This window comes from Lagopus leucura, unplaced genomic scaffold (genome assembly GCF_019238085.1).
Source record: "Lagopus leucura isolate 7727_CA_CO unplaced genomic scaffold, USGS_WTPT01 Super-Scaffold_100037, whole genome shotgun sequence".
NCBI lineage: Eukaryota > Metazoa > Chordata > Aves > Galliformes > Phasianidae > Lagopus > Lagopus leucura.
Window position 1 is genome coordinate 2745348 of NW_024962286.1, and position 24927 is coordinate 2770274.

The 24927-nt window shown below is 43.1% G+C and overlaps 3 protein-coding genes across 8 annotated transcripts in view; all 3 read right to left on the minus strand.

Moving 5' to 3' along the window:
- Nucleotides 1–2368: 2368 nt before the first annotated feature.
- Nucleotides 2369–5531, minus strand: CENPS (centromere protein S). The gene is made up of 5 exons (XM_042883449.1): nucleotides 5490–5531; nucleotides 5219–5342; nucleotides 4846–4879; nucleotides 4074–4140; nucleotides 2369–3373 (listed from the first exon to the last, which is right to left on the minus strand). Exons 1-5 carry the CDS (start codon nucleotides 5529–5531, stop codon nucleotides 3224–3226), a joined length of 417 nt encoding a protein of 138 aa, XP_042739383.1. The 3' UTR covers nucleotides 2369–3223.
- An 861-nt stretch (nucleotides 5532–6392) lies between these two features.
- Nucleotides 6393–16235, minus strand: PGD (phosphogluconate dehydrogenase). 2 transcript variants are annotated; one of them, XM_042883444.1, is made up of 13 exons: nucleotides 16151–16235; nucleotides 15629–15704; nucleotides 15024–15203; nucleotides 14822–14887; nucleotides 13558–13676; nucleotides 12771–12840; nucleotides 12289–12423; nucleotides 11669–11858; nucleotides 9701–9831; nucleotides 9426–9559; nucleotides 9032–9131; nucleotides 7501–7623; nucleotides 6393–6496 (listed from the first exon to the last, which is right to left on the minus strand). In XM_042883444.1, the coding sequence occupies exons 1-13, from the start codon at nucleotides 16156–16158 to the stop codon at nucleotides 6482–6484; spliced, it is 1347 nt and encodes a 448-aa protein (XP_042739378.1). In that variant the 5' UTR covers nucleotides 16159–16235; the 3' UTR covers nucleotides 6393–6481. The 2 variants fall into 2 exon arrangements, with proteins under 2 accessions (XP_042739378.1, XP_042739377.1); XM_042883443.1 differs by lacking the exon at nucleotides 6393–6496 and adding an exon at nucleotides 6608–6890.
- Nucleotides 16236–17249: 1014 nt separating this feature from the next.
- Nucleotides 17250–24927, minus strand: part of KIF1B (kinesin family member 1B) — an 83421-nt gene continuing 75743 nt past the window's right edge. For all 5 annotated transcript variants that reach the window (XM_042883441.1, XM_042883439.1, XM_042883438.1 and 2 more), the window contains 5 exons: nucleotides 24486–24607; nucleotides 23644–23793; nucleotides 22973–23165; nucleotides 22340–22458; nucleotides 17250–21887 (listed from right to left, as the gene is read on the minus strand). In XM_042883441.1, coding sequence (XP_042739375.1) covers nucleotides 21845–21887; nucleotides 22340–22458; nucleotides 22973–23165; nucleotides 23644–23793; nucleotides 24486–24607 — 627 coding nt within the window. In that variant the 3' untranslated portion in view covers nucleotides 17250–21844. The remainder of the gene's footprint in view (nucleotides 21888–22339; nucleotides 22459–22972; nucleotides 23166–23643; nucleotides 23794–24485; nucleotides 24608–24927) is intronic.

The following is a 24927-nucleotide window of genomic DNA, read 5'->3' on the forward strand; positions in this document are numbered from 1 at the left end:
TGCATTCACTCCGCTGTGAACATCACACCAGAACTCTCCATCTTGGGAGATGGACATGAGATAATCTGAAAGGTAAGACAGAACCTAATGTTTCTGTAGCTATCGATGTTTTCTATCACCACGCAAAACCCACTGGCTGAACATAACTTCAAATGGTGCAGGCTGCCTTCTGCTAAGTACTGCTACAGCAGGCAGTCAGATGAACCTGCTGTATGTAGGTTTGAGTTGGATTGTGGCACATACAAAGTTAGACTGCCTGTGTAATTAATATGTATCCTTGCCAGTTCAGTGCCTCTGGGCAAGAACCCACTGAGACTTGACTGGAATTGGAGGGAAGCTTGCAGTCACCTTCTTGAAGCCTGTTTTGCCAAGGCACATAATTGCTTCATACAGTATATATTTCTGGCTTGTAACATTGCAGGCCATGGCAGGTAAAAGAGTTTCCTGCTGTTTTTAATAGCTACTTATTACAGTCTTTTTATGTTCAAGCCTTTATGAAAGAGCGTATACAGCTGTCCATAAACAATTTTTGAAGCATGCTCTGTTACGCACAAAGCTCATGACACTGAGTGCACTAGGCATACCAGCTGTCAGCAGGCTTTTCTGTGAGCTCATGTCTCGCATTCTTCCTGTTATCAACTAGTTTGTCAATCTTGCTCAAGGCTGCAATACTTTGCTTTTTTTTCCTAGCTTAGCTTAGCAATGGAAATCCTGCTGCTCGTGCTGTACAAGAGGAAAGGAGGATTTTACCCGGCAATTTTTCACATACACCTAAAATAACAGCATGATTACTGACATCCTGCATGTATTAGGAGTATTGAACTCACCTACTTCAGGCAAATTCTGAGCTGGAAGTCACAGAGACCATGCTGATACTTCTTGTAGAAGGCAGTGATGGTCCTTCAAATCTGACTTTAAGAAGAAAACAAATAGAGGCTTTCACTGCTTTCTCCTTTTTTCTGTTACCAAGGTTAGAACTTAGATGCCTGCAAGTTATTCAATATTGCAGTTCTTAAACTTCAGAATTAAATTATTAACTGGGCTTACCATAGTATGATTTAAACAGATACTTTTTTCCTTAATCACTCTGTTACAGTAACAAAATAATCAGAACTTTATAAGCTGATGGGAGCTGCAGTTAAGCTGAAAGCTGAACTTTCAGGAGTAATTTGAATCATCTGCAAAGAGCACATACTTAGTACTTAACTCTCCTTAAAGCTCTGTTACAGTCAACATTCTTCAAATGTCTCAGTGAAAAATGAGAAGCAATTAGCTAATAGGCTAACGGACTTCACTGCTGTATCTCATCCCCTAATTTCTATGAAAAATCATTTTTTAATGGTCAAGCTTATGTACTGCTGCTTGGATCTATTTCAACAGTGCAATCAATCAAAGCTGAAAACTAAAATACCTCAATGGCATTTTTAAATGTAGCAGTTCAATTATCCTTATAAATTGGCCTTTTTTTTTTAGGGTAGCTTCTGATCATTATATTCTGAACATCAGTTCAGAGCTAGAATTCCCTGTCAGTGAAAACAAAGACCTGCTGCCAGATCTAATGTTTCTACATCAAACAATCACAAAACGTTTCAGTGCACAACCTCAGGCTTTCAGCCAGCACCTTCCATGTTCCAGCAGTGTTACGTGCACAAGCATTTGGTCAAAGTGACAAATTGTAGCTGAGGACAACAGACAGCTGAAGAACCATCTGCATTAGAGACAAGTGTAGATCAAAGCAGAAAATGATATTTGGTCACTCTTTGCTTATCTAGCATATGCAAATCAGGAGAAACAAACCATGCTCTGTAATTTAATTTAACACTAAATTAGATGTATGTTTTATAGATGAAAAGTGTTTGATTCACTTCAGCTCATTTAAGCTGCAAGTTCCCTAACTATGCAAAAATTAGCATTTCCTTGATGTTCTTCCTTTAAGAAGTTTTAACATTTAAACACAGGAACTGTGCAGCACATGATTCATAAGTATGAACATTTTAGAGATGTTCAGGAGGCAGGGATGCAGCACAGGTCGTGAACATTGCCAGAAGGCAAAAGCTGAGGTGGCTGCTGCTTTGCTCTGTTAATGGCAAAACATTTAGAATATCAAAGCCCCAACTTAGCCTTCATTATTTACAGATCCAAGTAGACAAACCTACCTTGTAACAGATTCCTTTCTCAGAAATACATTTGCCATGAACGAGTAGCCTCAATTAATGGTCTTCAACACTGCATTAATGATTTCTTCCTTAAAACATCACAAATTCTTCCATCTCCTATATGGTGACCAGTATATATGACAATACACAAAGCCTCAAGAAAGAAATGTATGACACACAAACTTCAAGAAAGAAAGTAATGGATAGGGGCATTATTTAAAAAATATATATATGAAAAGTCAAGAAACACCAGCATTTCAAGAGGAAAAACTTCCTGTTGAATACAGAATCTCTACAGTTTATCATCATCTATCTAGATTACTCTGCATTAGTCAGTAGAATAATTTATTTAAAAGACCATCTTATCCCTGGAGGTGGAGCAGTTCTGGACTGGGAAACAGGAGGATATTTAAAAGTGCCACTGTGAAATATTGATCTGAAGGTAGGAGGAATTCATTTTCAGTCAGCATTTGGTAAGCCTGGATCAGACCGGCAGAGGGCAGTAGTGATTTCCAACCACCACCGGGGGCCGTATTCCACAACGCTTGGAAAGTGCCCCACAACTTCCAGAAGGTGATTACTGTACATCAACAAAATCACAGGAGAGAAATGACACAGAACATGCTTTAATTGCCAAGGCAACAAGAGATACGGCTATGAAAAAGGAAAATGTTTATAATAGCTAAACAAATCTGTCAGAAATGGAAGTGAGGAAGAGGTCAAAAAATTATTGGAGAAATTAAATTGTCCTTTGCAGGGAGTTGCTCATACTGAGGTGTGAATATGCTCAGTGGCTATGCCTTGCTTTAAATTCTATTAATAAAGGAGTTTCTTCTTAATAACAGTAAGATTTTGTTTAGTGAACAATTCAGGCATTTTGGCTGTAAACTTTGTCAGATTCCAACAGTCCTTTCATTTTTGGAACAAGAAAATGTAACTAAGCACATTTACCTAAAAAAATTACAGAGATTCCTTAAGCTTGCTAACCTGCAAGAGCAATCACTGGCAGGCTAACCTTGGTCTTCTAGGATAGTAAGGGAAGACCAGAGAAGTTACTGAAAGGTAAATCATGCCATGTTGGAATCTTCACTTTCAGTCACAGGTGTTTCATTTTCCTCAGTTCTCCTTCCCTTAGCTGCACTGGACTTCTTCTTCTTCTCCTTTTGTTCCATGTTACTTGATGCAAGCTCTTCACTTTTCTGTGTGATGTACTTAAGCTGAGAAAAATAAACTAATCAGTGGTCTAATGAGGAACATTAGACATAAATAGTGCACAATTATTAAGAACAAAAAATTCAGCTCCAGCCTTTACTATGTCCTTTCACACTGAGTTCTTGTTGCATAGTTTAAATCACATAGAAGGGAAAAAAATGCATAAAATGAAAATGAGCATTCAATTTAGCTTTCAAAACTTCATTTGCAGTTCTATTTTTAAAAGCAGCACCGATTTATACTGTAAAGTCTTAAAAAGCAAAGATAAGCCTTCTCCTATACGCCAGCACAGAAGAGAAATGAAGTGAATCATCCTTATGTTAATCTGACTAGGAGACCCAGCACCTTGACACGGGTGCAAACTGTGTCTGACCTTATGCTAAAATAAAGGAATACAATGTCAGGAAAAAAAAAGTAGTGCTCGTTTATTGTATTCGTACATTTGGAACCTCAGAAGCTCTACTGCAACCAGAGCATTGTTGCTTAAATTGCAATCAGACGCCCACAGTGAGGCATAGCATCATGAAGAAAAATGTGATGAAAATTAAAACAAATCATGGGATCGTGCCCATCCACCATCTATAAACCAACTAAACTGCTTAAACAACAGTTACTTCAGCATTTAAAGAGCATCACTCAGATGCTCTTAGGAATTAACCAACAGGTATGAGAAAGTTGTAAGGCAGAAAATACAGTGAATCTCACCAAAGAATTGCTCCTTCTAGCCAAAAGCTTCACGTCTTCTGAAGTGATTGTGCTTCGCTTTGCATGCCTGCATATAATTTAAAAACACTTCTTGATGTGTTTGCTAACTCCAGGTGTAAAAAGTCAAGGAGAACGTTTAACTAATGGGGCCTAATAGGGACCCAGTAAACCAACGATACCCATTGTTTGTAAAAAAAATTTTGTGTTGTAGTCATGTATGCATACATCTAAATACACATACACAGAAACAGTAGCGTTCAGTAACCAGAACATCAGGCACTGCTGCTCACTCTGACTTCCCAGTGTGTTACTGAGTTGGTTTTCATTCACTCACAGACTTCTTAAACATTCCCTTACCTCCTTGAAGCAACCAGACGAACCACGGGTATGCTAGCAAGCATCTGTCACTCCCAAACCACCCAGCACCGCTACACATCAACACAACTGGCAATTATATGCAGTCACTAATCTAAACAATCGTTCACACTGCACATGCGGACTTCCAAGATGAGGAAGAACCTATAACAGCATGTCTATTTCTTAATTACACAGTAACTATTTAATCAGCCAAGAGAGCTTTTTAAAACCTTAAAAAAGAACTGCAAAATGCATTTTAAATATTATGCAATTAAAATCAGATGTATTGCCTGATGTTTGGGTGGTCTGATGGAGACAGGAGCTGGACTTGATGATCCTTAAGGTCCCTTCCAGCATGGGACATTCTATAATTCGGGCTAATGCAAAAATGCCTTCACAATGTCCTGCAACATACCTGGCAAACATCTCGACGTCTCTTGCAAAGTTTTCTGGAGAAAAAAGAGAGACATGTTGTATTTTAGAACGCTGTGTCTGATTTGGAAGAAATACATACTGCTGTAATACAAAGGTGCAATGGCAAATTGTCAAACAAAATAACAAGAAGTGACCACAGCTTGTTCTCACACAACACTGCTGCACAGGCAGATGGGCCACTTCGCATACATTTAAGTGCTTTTTTGAGGTAAGAAAAACAGAATGACTATTTCTTGTAGCTGTAAAGTCACGACACAAGAAGCTCTGCATCACTGAGAGCCCGAGGCTCTTTCTCCTAGCGCAGCCCATCCCCACCAGCCGCCGTTGGGCCGCAGGGTAACACGCGGACGTACCGCACTGCCTGAAGGTGATCTCGGATATGGCGGCGACGGTTTGCTTGCTGAACAGTACGCCCTTGTCCTCAGCGACGCCCTGGCACAGGCAGCCCGTCGTGTAGTGCACCGCGGCCCGCAGCCTCTACAAGACGGCCCCGCACAGCTCAGCCCGCAGCCCGCCCTGCGCGCACCGCGCCTCACCTACACGGGGCCCCCCGCCCCTGCTCCACCAGCCGGGCCCCGCCGGGCACGAGCGGGGGGACCAGGACAAGAGGCGGCCCCGCCGCACCTGGATGAGCAGCTCCCGCTGCTCGCCGCCCGCCGCCTCCATCGCTCGCCCGCCCGAAGTTTCCCGCCCAGCGCTAACGCGCAGCCGCGCCGCCGCCATCTTGGCCCCGCCCCCCCCGGCCGCTCCCTCAGGCCCGCCGGTGCGGCTGGAGCCGGGTGGGTTTTTAATGCGCACTGGGATGGACGCGTGGAAGCACCCCGTTCCGCCCCGAAACACCTCTGCGCACGCGGAGTTCCGCTGTAACGCCGGGCAGAGCCGTTCCTACTGCTCACCACAGAGAATTGTAACACAAAGCACGTGAACAGCAACTGCTCACACTTTCACAGCACTTCAGGTGCCAGTGCCTGCAGTAACGCATTGGTGTTACGGAAACCCCTAGATCTTACAGTGTAATCTGCAAAAAGTCGCTTTAAATCATAAGCAGTCCCTTGTTAAATCACACTGGCACTCAGCCACTGAGCAGCTCTCCTGCTAAAGGGAGCACAAAATTAATCCAGGCATCAGTTCACTGCTCAAAACATATTACACGACAGGTTCTGCGAAATAAAGGTGCAAGCACTGAGGTGAATTTTCAACAGTCCTTAAAATGATGGCATTAGAGGAAAAACAGAGCCAATCCTGCATGCGGCTGCAGGTTATGTTACTTGGCCCGGGGCAGGAAGAGGCACAACACATGGCTAGGCAGAATCAGCAGGGAACTGCAGCTGCACAGAGAACTGACAGCCAGACCTGTCTTGACACCTCTAATCTGTACCAAGGTTCCCCATGCCCCATCCCACCCTTCATCCTTTCACAAGAAGCAGCTTGCAGTGTGCAGGACCCCGTGCAGGTCAATACCCAGAAATGAATTGTCAAGAAGCCAGCTGCTGCCTGCTGTGAACCAACAAGAAAAACTCTTTACCTCCCTGGAATCTCATGCAGTGTCACTGTGCTGACTGTCTGCCACTCTCCACTTTAGCAATTATTGAAATGCAGCCTTCTCTATCTTGATTCTATGAGTTTATGCACTACAATACAATAAAAATATTAGCACATTAAAATGCATTAAGAATTAGCACATTAAAATTCTGTTCAAAGACATTTTAGCCAGCAGCAAAGGAAAAAAAAACATCTCAACATACGTACAAGCAGGTTTATTTAGCTTTCTTATATATGTGAATTATACCCACAAGTTATTACAAAAGCGTGCAAATGCAAGTTCTAACAGTACAGTAAAAAGGGGCGTTCACAGAGGAATATCTGAGATCTATAGTATCTCAGCTTCAAGAGGGAATATTTCCATTAGACATTGTAGGCAGAAGAGGACACATTTCCTCCATGGCCTGTCCAGTTAGTATGGATAAATACACCTGGCTTCGATAACAACTCATATGTATGTGCACCAAAGTAATCACGCTGAGCCTAGAATAAGAACACACACACACACAACATAAGAAGACACATGAATATGACAGCCACACAAGTACTGGAAATGGCACACAGTGAGACACGAGCATAAGAATTCAAGAAATGACATGTGACTCTGGTACAACATTCAAAACTATTGCATCACTATTAGGAAAGACTACAATAAAACATTTATTAAAATCTATTAATCAGCAGTTTCACAGAAAGACAACTGTATTCTTTCTGACATGTACAAACCTGAAAGACTTACGTACATCCAGAACTCTATAGATACGTATGCTTTTTGTTGTTTTGTTTTTTTTTTTTTTAAACAAAGCATTTTTATCCAAAAGCAACACTACTCCCTGCTTTAGAGATAGAATACTAGCACACACTGGGCACTGTCATACCACTGCCTCTTGTATTCTATGGACTGATATCTCATAGCATCTTACTAGCTTGAATTTCAGGTTTTGAAGTATATTAGGCAATCAAGGTCTATATTTTTACAGTGGTGGAGTGACCAGGAGATAACTGCCATCACGATTCTTACATCAGTAATTAAATAATAACATGCTGATATTTCAGTAGATAGAAGATTTACCACACTATTTCAGGCACCTACCTGGATCAGGTTAGCTGGCAGCACTTCATGTCTGTATCCATCATAAAAAGAAAGTGCTGTAGTGAAGCAGGGCATAGGAATACCATACTGGACTCCAGTACTGACTACATGTCGCCAGGAGTCCTGGGGCAGAGGGGAAGGGGAAAAAAAGAAAAAGAAAAAAAAAAGAGAAACATACATGTGAGCATATACAGCATTCCAGTTTAACACTGCGTGCAATTTCACATTATATGACATCTAAGTCTGAGCAAACACAGCAGTATATTCCTGATTTAACACAAAAAGGTTGATCCAAAATATCAGCAAGTGAGCCAGTCAGCAATCAAGCAAATAAAAGTGCAGGCATATACTTTGCATGCAGTCCAATGACAATTGAGACAAGAATGCTGTTCCTTCACAGACCATCCATGCATCCCAAGAACACGAACACAGTGAGGCATTTTCAGGACATCTATCAAGCACACAACCACCACCCAGACATAAGAAATCAGCATGTTGCTTCGGACAGACATGTGGATAACCATTATTTCAGCTGTACACATGATTTAGGAACCTCCATGGAATAATCAGCTTCAATAAAAGAAGTTATTAATGATAAGACTTCTTTGTTGTCCAGATAATCTGTTTTTAGTCCTGCCTGTCATCTCCCACCCAAATCAGGGCGCTGTTTGGACAGCCTAACGAATGGTTGGTTTGACACGCTGTTATTTTGGTGCTACTGCAAACAACTAGAACAAAGCTTGATACTTTGTACCACTGGAGTCCAAGCACGCAGCAGGCACAAGGCACCTGGCAGTGATCAGAATGCTCATACAGGCTGGGCAATTCTTCCTGACACTGTGGTTCTACTGAACTGCTACGTTCCTGCTTAGGGTTCTTCTGTAATGGTACAGTGGAAATCTTTAGTTTTAATGGTAGCTTCTTTAGAACTAAAGAGAAGAACCATGGTACAACAATGATGATATGTTTATTTGCTCCTGTATTATCTTGACATTGATAATGAATCTTATAATACTACGCAAGATCTTGATTTGCTGCTTGATATACCTGGATGATCATTTATAAAGAGGTGCAAAACTCTTTTTCTTCACTTAGCACTTCCACTTTTCAGCTTGTTGACGAAAAAGAGGCAAGTGGCATTTGTAGGTATTTTGAAGGACAGGTCGCCAACCTCACCATGTTGAAAAATTCTAATTTGATTCTCAATAATTTTCTTGTGTTGTTTCAACCACCTTCAATTATATGGCTTATTTCTCATCCTCATCTTCTAAGACTGGTATGTTCTATTAAAGGATACCTCGGAGCCATAAATGATTAATTCCTGCTCAGAAATGTGTGCAGGTAAAATACACAAATAGCCTGAAGACTGGTTAGAAATCTTTGGGATTAAGGATGCTGCATAAATAGGATTCAAAGAAGTTCTTCCCACCTTTTCATTTTTTCTGATAAAATAAAGTTGTGATGGAAACAAAGTGCAGAAGTTCAGACTGCATATTGCTGGGTTTTTGTTTTTCCTTCTTTGGAAACTCACCTGGCATTTTTCTACAGCTGTCTTAAAGAAATCATCCAACAGCAAATTCTGAAGTTCAGGGTTTCGATCAAAAGCATCTTTGATTTTTCCCAGGAACACACTGGGGAGAATACATACAAACCAGAAATCAAACTGTGTACCTCTCTACAATGGCCTAGAATCAAAAATGCCAAAACTTGACTCAGCCTATGAAAATCTGTAGTAGCTCAGCCATCAGAAAACTGGTGTCATCTGTAATCTCTAATGCTGACTAGAGAAACAGATCCCCAGAACCTTACCAACAGGTTAACTCCATGGATTTTCTTATTTCTGGGCTTCTCAGTCTAGCACTACATGAAGTAAATTGCCTCCTCTTCGCCCCTCAGCAACTACACCACCGCTTCATCTCAATTACCTTCTGATGATGCAGCCTCCCCTCCACATCAGTGCAATGCCACCATAATTCAGTGTCCAGCCAAATTCTTTGGCTGCTTGTCTCAGCAGCATGAAGCCTTGAGCATAGGAGATAATCTTGGAAGCATACAGGGCCTAAAACAAACAAAATAATAGAATTGAACCCGCAAAGTTGAATGAGAAGTAGACCTGGGCCCCTCATCACTGTTTACAGCATCCACAACTTGTTCTGACCAGCAGCTTTAATAGAGTGCTCTGGCAAACACAGTGACTCACCTTGCGTATGTCCTCAAGAAATGCCTTCTTGTTCCCACTAAATTGAGTCAATTTAGGCCCATTCAGCAGCTTACTGGCCTGCACTCTCTCATCCTTGAGGGACGACAGGCACCGTGCAAACACAGCCTCACCTTTGGGTAGGGTAGGAAAGAACAGAGAATTACCAAGATCAGTACCACCACTAAGGTCTGAGTAACGTCCTGTCACATAGCAACTGCCACTGGATGATGAGCTGCTGCTTACAGTGAAACAGAGCCACGTGGAAAGAAGTGCACAGACTATTCCAGCTGTTACTGAGGGACCAGTCTGCCAGCCAGCACAGCCACCGGGTAAATACTGGCTGACACAGCTTTGAAATGATCAAAAAAAATCCACAGAAAGCGCATCTAAGATCAAGTCAGCAGATTTGAACAAAGAAGTTAACTTACACGAGGAAATAAACTCAATAAATCTAGTAGGCTCACAACATTCGTTTTCAGAAGCCCACTGGATGGTTTTATAACACCTCTAAGCAGATTACTGAACATCATTCTCCAGGGCTAAGGAGAGAGCCAAGTTGTTCTTCAGCTCCTAAGGAGTAAACCTGAATGCCAACCTCTTGACTTGACTCAGTCGATTTCTAATTATGCTGCTTTAAGCTGTACTTATTTGCAATTGAAAATTGCATGGTTAAATGAGAATAAAGATAAAAATAATTTTCTTTTCAGAGTCTGATAGGGGGAAACAATTAAAAAGTCAATTAAAGAGTGATTAAAAAGAAAAAGAAAGCTTTCATATTGAACTCTTCTTCCTCCTTAAAATCAGTTGTGAATTAAAAAGAAGAAGGAGTCACATTTGTGCAGGACTCTGGATCCCCCCCTGCTGAAGGGTTAACAGACTGCATCAAAACCAGAACACGCTCCTCTCCATTTCTGCAAAAACTTCCTTCTACAGCTTAGGAGGAAAAGGAGGGAGGAAGGGAAAGGAGTTTGGAAAAAGCAGAGGTAGCATGACTCTGCCTTCACAGGAAAACTGCAAGTCATGCTTATGCAATAATGTCACACAGAAGCTGCCCTAAGAACAGCCACATTTGCAGGGCTGTTGCGTGTACTTCCTTATCCACTGATGATTACTATCAGCACACCGGGCACTGGGCAGGACTGACCAGGGAGTGTCTTCCCCACCCTTGGTCTCTGCAGAATGCTAAACCAAGGAACATCGCCAACTGCGCAGTGAGAAACTCTATCTTTCAAGCCTACAACTGATAGTCTGTAACTGTGGCAGAACACAAAAACCATTTACAAAGCTGGCTTTGTAAAAATACATTGTTGCAATGCAGCCACATTTCTCTCAGAGCTATCATTCCAGTTACTCTTTTCGGTATACTGAATACAGTTTATCTTCCAAGGAAACGGGACTTGAACATTCAGGCAACAGAAGAGGGGAGAAAGCAAGAAAAATAAAGCCAACCTGAGAGTAAAGAAACTACTGAGTCATCTTATTTACTCAAGGAAAAGCCTACATCAGCCCTGTGGTTAAGAGATTATTCTAGAAGTGTTACAACTCCTGTGTCACAATGCTGAGCCAGGCTGCAAAGAAGTGTAGATACCACAGAGTCAGGGCTGTATGTGAGCAGATACATTTTTATATCTTTTAGGGATATAATCTTAAGGAATTACAAAATACACTCCCATCATCTTTGGGTTTTGATGAGCAGCCTTATTAGGCACAAAACCAGCACAGCCCAGTCCCTGTGTTTTTGTCTACTTGCAGTGAATCATAAAAATAGGAGAAGAAAACGTTTAAGACATCTGAAAAACAAGAGCTTACCAAGCAGTGGTTGAGCAACAAAGTTTTGGATTTCCCCATTGCTTTTTTTTATTATTATTATCATTATTACCATTATTATCATTATTATTATCAATATTCCTTAGTGTGATATGCCATGTGCAGGTAGGAAAGACAAGGCTCGACCAAAGAGCCATTTACCTATGAGAGTGACAGGGACTCCATATTCCAGGGCAGAAATTGCTGTCCACTTCCCAGTGCCTTTTTGTCCTGCACTGTCCCTGATCTTCGGAAGGAGGTATTTGCCATCCTTATCTTTGAATTTGAGAATATTGGCTGTGATTTCAATCAGGAAAGAGTCCAGTTCAGTCTTATTCCATTCCTCAAATACCTGAAAGAGGAGAAAAAGTACATGCAGACAGATACGTAGTACACACCAAGTTACTATGTTATCTAACACATATTTACTGATTCACTGATGTATGTAGAAACATAGATGCATATGTATGCTTGCTATTAGCTCGGTTACTGGTTTTACTAGCTTTTGCCAGGCAAGATGTTGCTTCCTAAGGAGAAATCAGCTGTAGAACAGGAGAATTTAAACAACATCTGTAAACGCTCAGGTGTAAGTGCTTGCTGCTCCCTACCTCACAGCTATGTGAAGTTCAGGCACTCTGTGCATCTGGCCTTGGCCAAAGGTGCACAAGTCAGAAAAATTAACTTTACACACACAGCAGCTTTAACTAAGCCCTGCTGCCTCTATCAAGTGCAGCCAACCAGCATGGCTCAGGAAGGGAAGACACTAAAAAACTGCAAATCACCTGCGACATCTCCTCGTGGCCCATGCCCACAACATCCCTCATCAGGTGGTAGGCCTCACAGATCAACTGCATGTCTCCATATTCAATCCCATTGTGCACCATCTTCACAAAGTGCCCAGCACCCTCCTCTCCTACCTGTCAAGAAATACAAAAAAAGAAAAAACAAGCCATCAGTAATGCTGCTGTCACCATTCTCAGTATTTAACACCTATCTATGGATTCCTTCTCTCCAATAAAGCTTCACAAACCCAGCACTAACAGAAAATGCTGTCAGTGTAATCACAGATCTGCTTTGCTTCCCCACCACACGACCCAGCCATAAAACATTTTTCTCCCATTGGGTTGGGTAACATCTCAGAGTTGGTCAATCTGAACTGCAGGCAGGCAGCCAGAAAACCCACGTAGCGATGTGGATAGCTTTAACTGCACGTTATGCATGAGCTACCTACACAGGCTAAGGGCAGTATCAAATTAATATTTACCCAGTCACAACAAGGTTCCCCAGATCCCACTTTAGCAGCAATGCTTTGAAATATGGTCTTGATATGTGGCCTGTGGATAGAAATAACATGGCTCAGCAGGTAACAAGAGGATGCAACCACCACAGGAGAAAAATCCATCCTTCTGTAGGAATGGGATGAGGGCATGCAGGCAGGCCGACAACACATCACACAGCACTGTCACAAAACAGAGTACGTTTTCCCCAGAACTTGATGCTGCTTGCAAGAAAAGGGGACAGGCCATGTTACACATTTAAAAGTATTGCTCAGTCAAGCTTAATGGACCTGAAGGTGTTCAAATGTTACTTGCTCAATTTTACAGATGGGGAAACTAAGGTGGGTTATGATATAAGTTCATACTCCAAGAGCATCAACGGCAGAGCTGAAGCAAAGTCATATTCTGTTCAATAGTTACAAAAAAAAAAATCCAGGGTGATCCAGAGGTTCATAGACAACACACAGGAATTTTGCTTAAACTCAAAAAGAAGTACTTTCTCCCTCCCATGTATTTCTCCCTCTAGATTTCTGTGGATATTACTTTTGCCTGTGAATTCCAGAAAGAAAAACCTGACTCCATTTTTCTTGCCATAAAAAATCTGGCACTGGCTGGTGACTCCAGCTATGTTGAGAAATCCTGAACCTTGAGGAAGTAAGAAGGCAACATATCTTGTTCTCTCCACACCCACTCCCCTCCTCTTTCCTTCAGCTCTCAACATGAACCAAAGGACTGTTGCAGACCAGCCTGAGGAATCTACCAGCTCATGCTTACCAGGCTTCTTTGGATCCTCCCGGCATGAGTGACGGACCATACCTGGCCCCCTCCTCTCCACCACTAACACCACTGCCAACAAATAAGAGGCCTTTTTGCAGCAGCTCCTTACAGCGCCTCTGGAACAACAACAAAAAGTCATTTACATATCTTTTAATAGCAGAGTCTTACAAACACGATTTAGTAAACCGGACCTGAAGTCAGGATTTCAGTTCTGCTTTAGACATGCTACCAAACAACTTCAGACAATGCTCCTGCATACTCAAAAGTGAATGTTAGGAAACTCAGTGCTGCCCTGAGGCAGACCCTTGCAAAAGAGTCATGCAGAGAGGACAAATTCCTCATAATCAACAGGTAGAAAAGTGCAGTACTGAGGCTGGAAACACCTCAAGATTAAGTGCCAGGTGACACATGCTGTGTGCTGAGATATGAGGGAGGCAGAATAAGCTCAAGTTGCTGATTTCATTATGGAGCAAAGGTGCAATCGTGGATAACTGTATGGGCAATTAATTCCTTTCCAGTGGGAGAGAAACAGCCTGAGATTCATAAGCAGAGCTGCAAGCTCTCCAAGTATTAAACCTCATTTAAGAACTGTTTTTCACTTTGATTGCCCAATTTGCTTATCCAAGATAAGAATGCAAAAGCAGAAGGGCTGACAGCAATGCCTCTCTAATGTGCAGAAATACTAAATTACTTGCAACACTGTTAACACAGTCATCCCAGACACACTGAGAAGTCTGCTCATACACAGGCCTTAAAAAAAAAAGATTGAAGAACCACATCACTGCTGTTCTGTTTTTGTTACCAAGACAGCCAAAGCAGCTATTCTGTCTTATTTTCCAGCAGCCCCATAGGACACAGACACAGTAACTACTGCAATATTGTCCACACCACTTCAGAACCTGCATTTCAAAACCCTGGCAGTTTCCAACCAATTCAGTAAATGTCCTCAGATGTTCTCATCTCCCTGAAAGCTCCGTAAGGCTGTAACAAGATGTTTTCTAAGAGCCTTCAACCTCTTAAAAGGTGTCAATAATCTTTGATGACCTGGGAAATTTCTATAAGGCATACTTACAGAACAGTCCCTAACTATTGCAAAAACTACTTTTTAATAGAATGTATAATCTAGTTCTGCAATGAGGATTCAGTTTGGCCTTCCTGAGAGAAGACAGCGTCATATTGGCCAACTGTTCTCATGATCAGAGGAGAAAAAATCATGGGAATTGTATTTTATCCACCCATTTTGGGCAGAAGACAAGCTTACCGTGGTATCTCTATACTCAGAATTCCCCCCATCAATTATGATGTCCCCAGTCTCCAACAACGGCACCTACAAAAAAAATAAATCTGCGTTTTGTCTTTTTCACTGGACTCAAAGATTCAGCACTGACAAACAATTGAGATCTTCCAGAAGAAACTTTCCCAAGAGACAAAGAATGCACAGCTAGAAAGAACATCTGCCTCACTAATTTATTGATGAAATCATCCACTGCACTTCCAGCCTTCACCAGCAAGATGATGCGACGAGGCTTCTTTAGCTTGGAGACCATCTCCTCCAGGCTGTGAGCACCGATCACTTTGGTCCCTTTGGCCTCATTGGCCAGAAAGTCGTCCACTTTGGAAACCGTCCTGTTAAAAGCACAGACCTGGAGAAGCAGGAATACAAGTTATTAAAGCTGAGAGCTGAACAGTTACTTGAGCTCAGGCTAAAAGTTATATAAATAAGGTTCAACATAATGAGTTCTCCTGCTTCCACCCAAAGATGCTGAGTAGACATGAGCCCTGTAGCATGTCATTGCAGGAGCCTTGGGAGCCTTTTGTTAATGGCCAAGCCCAAAGCAAACTTAAGAGAAAAAGCACACTTATAGACAGCCAAGGCACCAGGTAGCTGACCAAGTACAGGCACGCCAGGCTGCTTTTCTTTGGGAACAGAAAAAAGGGCAGCCGGGGTTAGGATTAAAAGGAGGAAACACCACCCATCAGGGCATCACAAGAAGAAAAACAAAACGCTGAGCTCCGGCCCTAGGAGCTACTGAGCCAGCCCTCCTGCATGACGTTTTCTTTCACTTACCACAAAGCCGTGATCGTTCATGTTCAGAACCAGATTCTGACCCATCACGGCCAGTCCGATCAACGCAATATCAGCTCTGGGAAGGGAGAGAACCACAAACGTCAGGCACCAGCTGCGACCCGGGGCGCACCATGCCCTGCTGGACCGTTCCGCCCTCGGGAACCGGCAGCCCCGGGCCCACCATGGGCAATTCCGGTTCTTCTCGGGGACCCGAACCCAGGCAGAGGCCGCGGGCCGTCAGCGCGCTCCGGCCCAGCGCCCGGATCCCAGCGCCCGGCTGCGCCCTTCCCGCCCGCTCCCATCCCGGAGCTGCCGCGTTCCACACGGAGCGGCCTGGCGGCTGGGGGAAGCCGGGAGCGCCGCCTCAAACGCAGGGCGGAACGCCGCCCGGGCACCGCTCAATGGGGCCGCTCCCTGAGATGGGCAGCGCATCCCGGCTTCACGGCCATCCCTCGAGGCGGCCGAGCAGAGTCCCCTCCCGGCCCCCCCCCCCCCCGAGGGCCGCCCGACGCCCGCTCTCACTCGGCCATGGCGGCGGCGCTGCCGGTTCTCACGGACGGCTCTCACTGACGGACGGCCGCGGCGCGCGCCGTTCTCTCTTAGCCGCACGGGACGGGGGGGGGCGGAACGGAGCGCGCTCATTGGCTGATCCCGCCCAGCGCTGCCTTCCCGCCCATGGGGCGACGGCTCAGGCCTGAGGAGCGCGGCGCCGAGCGCCTCACCCCCTTAAAGGGACGGGTGTGCAACACGGCGCCGGGCCTGAGCCCCGGGACGGACGGACAGAAGGGCTCCCGAAACCCCGCGCGGTCACGGCAGCCACCGGGGGCAGGAAAGGGGCAGCGCGGCCGAGGGCTGCTGGCGCTGCAGAGATTTCCTCAGCAGCCAAACCCGCAGGAGGGCGGCAGGCCGCAGATTTGCGCTTCAGGCACCCGGCCGCGTACAAACCCACAGATGTTGGCAGCCGACACCCACCCCGGGGCCTCGCGGCCGGCTGGTGCTGTGCAACTCTCGTTTCCTCTCTCCTTTAATTAAGCAGCATTAATTGCCAAAACACCGGGTTGGAAAACTGCACCCCGCTGCCATCGGTGCCGCAAGCGCCACAGTGAGAAAGGTGAAAGAGCTGAGGAATGGTGCCTGCAGCTGCACGCCAGGAGTGGAGGGGATGCAGCCCCCCCCCCCCACAGCAGCCCCAGTTAAGCACAAGGCTCACTTCCCAACAAGGACAACAAGGCTGCTGGGTGCCTCCATTCCCCACAGCTGGCAGCTCACACGTGGCTGTTGGGGTTCGGTGGCTAGAGTTCACTCACTCCCGTTGTCCTTGGCCAGCACCCTCAGATAAGCACGTTCAGCTTTGGCTGCACTACTACAGCCTTTTTTAGCTGTTGAGCAAAATCATCTTCTGATGATTTTGATGATCTAAATACTGCTTAGAAATGCTGCAGAGCGTAGCAGAAGGAAGAGAATAACAAAAGATAAGGAGAGCCTTTTATCTTTCTCAAGAACAGCTGAGGCAAATTTCTTTCCACAGAAGCATAAGCTTGCTCAGGACAGACTCTGAAAACAATGCATTAAATACTAGTAATTAAATCATACTAAAAGGAGCACACATTATACCTGCTAATGCACTGGTTGTACCTTTATTGTTTCACCTCGTTCACTAACAATTCAGTGGTGCAAGGTTACCATACACAGTTAGATAATATCTGCATTGCACACCTAAGGCTATACAGCAAATGGATCAGAATTAGTACAAATACATGAACTATATTTACATTTTGTATACTCAAGCTCCAAACATCAGATATTTACAAAATAAAACATGAAAATGAAAATCTGAAATTAATGTACAGTGTTGCTGATGCACTCCTTCGCTGGGATGAAATCAGTTTGCAAAGAGATTTGTTCAAGAAGGCCACTTATACAGCGTATACCTTGTATACCTTGTGTACAGAGAGGTTGAACAGAAATGAGAACCGCAATTAAAAGAAAAGATGTATTTCAGTGCAACAGCATGTCTGATGTCCAAAGTCAAGAACATTAATGGACTGCACGTGAAGTATGAACAAGCAGAGCGGGAAATTAAGAGCTGATCCTGGGAAGCGCTGATCATCCACGACTCCCTCTGCTTCTACTCTATATCAACGTGAGCGAGAGGGAGCTCAGCACTGCTCAGGACCAGACCATTGCCTTGGCAACAGTACAAATTGGAGAGCGAGGACCCCACACCCTCCATTTTCTGAACATGTGTCTGCTCCTGTTAATTAAAAACTGTTCCAATTGACATTGGACACAACCATCTGGTTTGAGTTGGACTAGTTTTGATTTCAAACACTTAGAACGCATAAATGGCCTTCTGAACAAAAAAAATCTCCATCCTGTTCTTGAACACCTGATGTTTTTAAACAAAGAAGCACAAAATTAATACATTCCTGCTACATACAGTACAGTTCAGACCACGTATTGGTGTTATTGACCACAATGGAGAGATGCAGCGCACACGTTAGAGATCCATTTTCAAGTACATTCAGCAAACCGTTCCAGAGCAGCATTAGTATCCTTCCTTCGAGCAGCAGGTGAACAACTGCATGTTCAACAAAAACACCACCACAGTATAAACTAACACAAACTAAGGCTGTGTAAGAGTACCAGAAAGATGCAATGCATAGGCAGTATATTAGTTATTGGAGAGTACCAACAGGTGTTATTCTAAAGCTAATCCTCTTTCTTATCTAATGTGCAATTAATTACAGATGTATAAATATACAATACATTACATAAAATTAAATCCCTGTAAATTAGATAACAAGCAGCAAAAGGTAAAGTCTTTGCTTTGAAATATCTTGCTGATCAGTAATCAGAACTATTACACACTAGCAAAAGAAAAAAAAGTTCTCAGTGGTTTGGAAATAATATTACCTTCCCTTCTGCATCCCAGAATATAGGAATCTTCTTTCAACAGGTACTTAAAGTGCATTTCCAAAATACAGTATAGAAGGTTTAGTTTAAAAACACCCAGGAAGCTCTTATTACAAATGACACGATTTTCATTGGGCCATTTCTCCTCCCATTTACTCGGGAACATAAAAAAACCCAAACTGTGGCACAGTTTCACTCCCAATTCTGTTTAAGAACCGCCTGTCAGTTTTACCAGCAGTGTTTCTGCTCAGTGGGCTGGCAGACCCCCAGCAGGACGCCTGGTGCCCAGCGGTTGGGTCCTGAGAGCTGTCTGACTCCAGGACTCCACAAGCACGCAGCAAGTAACCAAGAGTGGGTTTTTAAATGTCAGCAGAAGGCAGCTTGGCACGTTTTTCCATCCTTGTTCTGTTTCTGAACAGAATTCTTTTAATTGTTGGGTTAGATCAAAAGAGCTTTGAAGTGAATAGAAATTTGCTTTTCTTTTTTTTTTTTTTTTTTTTTTTTTTTGCTTTGCTTTCATTTTAAAGAAAATTTCAGTTCATTTCAGTCGTCCAGTTTTAAGTAGGGAAACCAATGTCTCAGTAATTGGTGAAAATCTGTATTTAGGTCAGACCCAGGAACAGTAATGCCCACTTGAACTCTACATGAGAATTGATTTTGTCAAGATTATGCAGCTCTAAGAGATACTGATGATCAAAAATAGAATTCTGTTCTCCTGATGACCTGTTATCCACACAGACACCAAGCCATAAGAAGCTGCTTGGAATCTTCTGTTTCTAAGACACTTATGTAATACAACTGTCACATCTCCAGCTCGGTATAAAATAAGCAACTGTCTCTTCCTGTTTTCAAAGGACAATCCCTTAATCGTGTTTCTATGCAATGTTTATTTACCCACAGTTCATCTTCTGGTTTATCCAAAGCAAAGACTTAGAAAACTAGTTTTCTTCTAGATTAAAAAAGAAAAGATAAAAACAAAACTTTTCATCTGTCAGTGCGTCGCATAATACCACCACTGAGATTGCGAGTCCTCCTCAGACTGGTTCCACTCCCATGGCAAACAGCGGGGATGGCGGCAGTAACAACTTAGTGCTTAAAATCAACCTACTTCATTCTCAATACATCTTGAAATCAGCTTAGCTGCAGCTCGACGAGCCCACTGCCAGCACTAGCAGTCTTAGTATGCACACACTGCAAGTGCACATCGTCCATTGCAAAACAAAGGATATCACCACTGTACTGAGAGTCGCACACACTCAACAAGACAAAACCAAAACAGAAAAAATCCTCTCTGCTAATTCCTGGGTCCCCAGGACACACACACGTTCTGGGTTCCAGTTCTGAAATAAATCCAAGGACCTTAGAAGAGGGGATGAGCACAGTATTTAATCTGAATACTACGCTGATAAATAAGGATATGCCCTAGCAAGTGTCAGACTCCATCTCCCCTTTCCAGCTATGCGTTTAGGAGGTCCCAGTATGCATTGCATTTTATTGAATGAAAAACCCATAAAGCTAATAAAAAAACTGCTCAGCTGATGGCAGTCCCACATATACTTTTGGCCACAGAAGTCCCAAGGCATGGGGTGACCTGGCGATGAGTGATCTGAATTAAAATGACCTTCCTGAGCTGGCGTCACAAGTTTTTTTTTTCCCTTAGATGAACCTACTGCAATGGTGGCATGAAACCCTTTCATCTTTACCCAAGAGTAAGGAACCTCAGGGTGAAATCCTGGTACATTTGCCCAGGATCACAGCTAGCCCTACCAGCGCCCAAGTCACAAAACAACAGCATAACAATCTGAAATACAGAAAATAAAACAAACAAAAGCTTCCAACCTCCTTAAAAACCTAAGTAAGAAAGATGAGTTCACTTCTCAGAAAGGAAACTCATTCTGCCTTCCTTTCCTGATGCAAGGAGCAAAGCTTTGCCCCACAGAGAACTTCCATCGCAGGTCAAGAACCAACACCACCCAGCTGATCTCCAAGCAGCAAACTGTCACACCACACCGACCAGGATCAAAGTCCACCTGATCTGCCCTCAAGGAAGGATAATGGCTGAAATTAATAACTAAGGAGGTTAGCTAATGAGAATTGCAGCAGGTAGATTAAGAGACATTCAACAATTATTCCAAAAGGAAGTGAAAGTGTCCTGCTGTTCCCTGAAGAATACTGCAAGTGCAAGGTCCAGAAAGCATTCTGTAGACAGTGGATACTTTTCCTCATTGACAGATGGGATGGCAGCTGAATATTGCAGGTACAGGATCCATGCATAAAGCAGGCATTTCAGAATGATGCCAAAGATCTGTCTTCCCTAACAAACCGATTACAAGTGTAAATGTCTTCCAAGAGGTGAGAACTGTCACTACAAGAACTAGAAAGGCTGAACTAAAAGCAGAAAGGGGAGATGTTGCCCTCCTGTGGTGATCTCCTGAAAAGGCTCCAGGAAACCATCACACTGGTTCCTTCCACAAACGTGAGGGTGAGCATCTAAAACTTCAGGGATTGTACCTAACATAATATATTTTGGTTTTCCTCACATTAGCAGTTCTGTCTGCTCAGCTCAAAGGCAGAACAGCATTACATTTTAGTGGAAGAGTCAGAGGCAAGCACTGCTCACCTGCACCCCCACAGTGAACATGGAAAGGCAGATCTCTGCAGACAGCCCCTCCAGATTCCTTCCCTACTTCTTTCCAGCCTGTTAGACCCAGAGAGCGCAAAATCTTGCACCAAGTCCAAAGTCCAGTCTGCCCAGATAGATTTATCCAATGTCAGCTTTCAAAGGAGTTTTAATTCAGAGGCTGGAAAGCCTGAGGAGCTATTGCAGTTCCTGACTGGGTAATGTCTATATAGAAGGAATAATCTTTCCCTGGCATAGCACTTTGCCCTGAGGGAACCAATGACTATTGCCAAGTCACGAATCAAATGAAAAACCTGTAGCATTCTAGACAGACAATAATGTACAGTGGGACAGACACCAGAAGGTCAGCTGGAATGAAAAAACAATTGTTGTAGGAAAAAATCTTTTTTTCTTTTTAGAGTCGTGCATAATCAGGTTTTTTTTTCCTCCTTTTTGTTTGGCCACATGCTACTAGTAGGATTCTCCGCACAAGTGAAAAGAAACAAAGTAGTGTTAGAATATCTAGAAAATGCAATGGAGGAGGTGGAGAGGTAGGGGTTGTTAAGCCACAGGATTACATACAAGAGAAACTGGCAAGAATCACAAAGAGAAAATGAGAGGTAACACTTTTATCTATCAGAATAGGAGTTAGGGAGAACAGATGAGAACATTACATGGACTCAGTACTTCAGCTGGCCTGTCCGTCTTCGAGCCAGTTTGGACCTGCACAAGAAAGAAGTGAAAAACCATTTGTTGAATTCTGGATGTGGACTTTTCTCCCTTCCCCAGAGTTTCTCCATCTTTTGTTCTGCCCTTTAATACAGTCCTAGCTTACTTCACAAGTTTAGGAAGTAAAATCTATCGTGAGCTGTAACCAGAAAGACTGTTTACTCATCTGCTGTGCTCCTTTGAAGGGTGATGGGTTCTTTTAAGGCACTGCTAAGTAACATTTGACACTGCACAGCATCTTCAGATTGTACATGTGTATTAATGATGTCACAAGCCAAAGCAGCAACCACTGCATTCCTTCAATTTTTCTTTTTTATTACACACTCCTTTGCTTTCCTTCAGCTCAACCATCCTGCCCATTTCTTCAAAACAAGGCTCAATTCTGTGACAAACTGCCTGTTTTTACTGACTATTTTTAAGCTCTTTGCCCAGGAGTTGCCTCTTACCGTATCGTGCCAGCAAGAAGTGGGTTGAAGGCGTATAACCAGTCATTCATGTCTTTGTCATTGATGGCCTGGAGCAGGACCCCACGATGCTTTGTGCATACACCAAAGGTGTTGGGTGTCTGCAATATTGAGGACAATTAAAATAACGAAGCTTACAGCCACCCTCCTTCAGAGGGGAAGAAGAAGAGAGTGCTGCGTCCATTTTCTAAAATACACAAGACTTAAAGGTCTTTCCTTTAAGTTTCATGGTCATTTCCAGGATATTACTAGTCAGACAAATGGGACATCATCCACAAAAGTTTTTATTCAAGCACGTGGACTTTAAGAGCTGCTGGGATGGACTGGTAAAGTTAATGTGACTTTTTTGAACACAAACAGGATGCCTGTTTAAAAAAAATATAAAAACCAAACAGGGCCATTGTACCAACAAATGCTCATAAAACCAACCACAATCCAGCACAGCAGTTGGCTTCGGTCTCTCATAGAATTATGTCAAAATCATAAGAACCTTGAACAAATTGGGAACCACATGGGCAGAAATATCTGACGCCAGACAAATCTCTAAAACAATGAAATGACCAACCTGTAGTGATGATCCTGCTCTACATATGAAACAACTGCTCTCACACTGACCTTCACCATTGCCTGCTGATCCTCACTGTATTCCACCTGAGCCGTGGATAAGTTTATGAGCCCTCTTTCCACAGGATCTTTGTCACTGTTGTAAATAAAAACATAGGGACGGCGGACCACCACAAAGTGCTTGGCCCAGGAGCTGGAGAGTGGCTCTTTGAAGTGGAGGTATCCTTTCTTTGACACCACAGAGCTGGCAAAACAAACCAACCAAAGAAAAAACACCACAGATAAATACGAATACATTTTCTCTTATGGAAGGCAGCTACTGAGTAGTTCTATGAACTGCAAACACTACACAGGATTTGGTCCCTAATATTTTCTTAATGTTGTTGCACACAAAAAAAAGTTTTTCTATAGCAATCTGAATTTTGTCATCACAACCATTTAAAAGTCTGACAGAGAAAGGACCCATAGAGATCTCTATTTCAGTGACTCTTAGCCATAGTTTTGATGGTAAAAAAGCACCACATTTAGGTCATTAGAAAGTGATTTAGTAGGTGCATGAATTCTGCAGACATCAAGTATCAGTAAAACTCTCAGCAATCCTGCCCCCCACTTGCTATCACCTGTTTACCACCCTCAAATGGAGTATGGAACCTATAAGTCTCAAAAGCCCTTTGACAACATCCAGGAAGCCAAGATAACAGCCACTAGAACTGAAAGCATACCCAGGTCTGATTTCCTCAATATCAGGAACAAGATTCAGGAATTCATTCTTTCCAGCTCTGGCAAGATAGGAACTTTCTACTGCAGGAATTATCTGGAACTGCTCCATCTCAGGACAGGGACTGGAGGCACGAGAATTTGCTTCTGGTGTCCTTTAAATGAAAAGAAAAAAAAAGTAAATCACAGAAAGCAACTGAATCTGACAACAGGACTTAAAGCACATCTACAACCTAGCCTGTCTTGTGAGCTTCATCTTCCAGTCCAAGTTTTTTGTATGACACTGGGAGCCTTCTGTACAATATTAAACATAACTTCCCTTCAAATGTGTGGAATAAACTATTGTGGGAGATAAGTAGTAACTGTTAGTAAGCAGTTTCCAGCTACTTCTGCCTTGTTTCTCTTGTAAAATGCAGTCACAATACAGAAACATATCTTACTACAGTTTGGTGCAGTATTTAGTGCTCCTCACGGATGTTAAACAGAGAAAGAACAAAGCTGGTTATTTCCAATTTCATCAGAAAGATCATCTATGGATACAGCTGAGAAAAAGATTTTTAAAAGACCTCTAAAAAAAACAACAAAAAAACTTGTGGACTCCACTTGTTAAAGAGGCACTGGTCCTCAGAACAACACATCTGACTGTTCTTTCACCACAAAGGATAAAAGCATCTCAGAAGTAGAAAACAGTGGGAAGAGAATAACTGTGCAGCAACTGCAAATGGTGAGGCACAGTTCTACACAGAGAGATATCTAACATAGAGAAAAGGAGGAACGGGGAAAACTCAGGAAACAGCAGTTTCAGGTACACTAAGAAGTATTGCTATTATCCACATCCTGTACTTACTTCTGATCAACTGAATTGCATCTTGAATCCACCAGAGAAGGACAGGTAGAGGAAGGTGTGAGGGTAGCACTGCTGAAACTTGACACTGATGGGTCCCGTCCAATGGGAGAAATATCAGACAACTACAGGCACACATACACACAAAATATCAGAGGGGGTTTTTGGCAGCTGGTGTTCAGTCCTCGCTAGAATGCAGTATTTCGTGTGCAGAAGGCTCAGGCAATAGAAAAGTATTTCCCTACTCAGTGGTAAAAAAAAATTCTTGCATAAAACTGGAACAAATCCATCTGTGGGTTAAGATACAACAGTTTCATACACGCTGCTTGCTATTAATTTCTACTTATTCACACTTTGACCTGGTTTGCCACATGGTGATACCTGTTCCTACTGCCAGTATTCTTAAGAGTGATACATTCTTTTGCATAGGGAAAGCAGATACAGT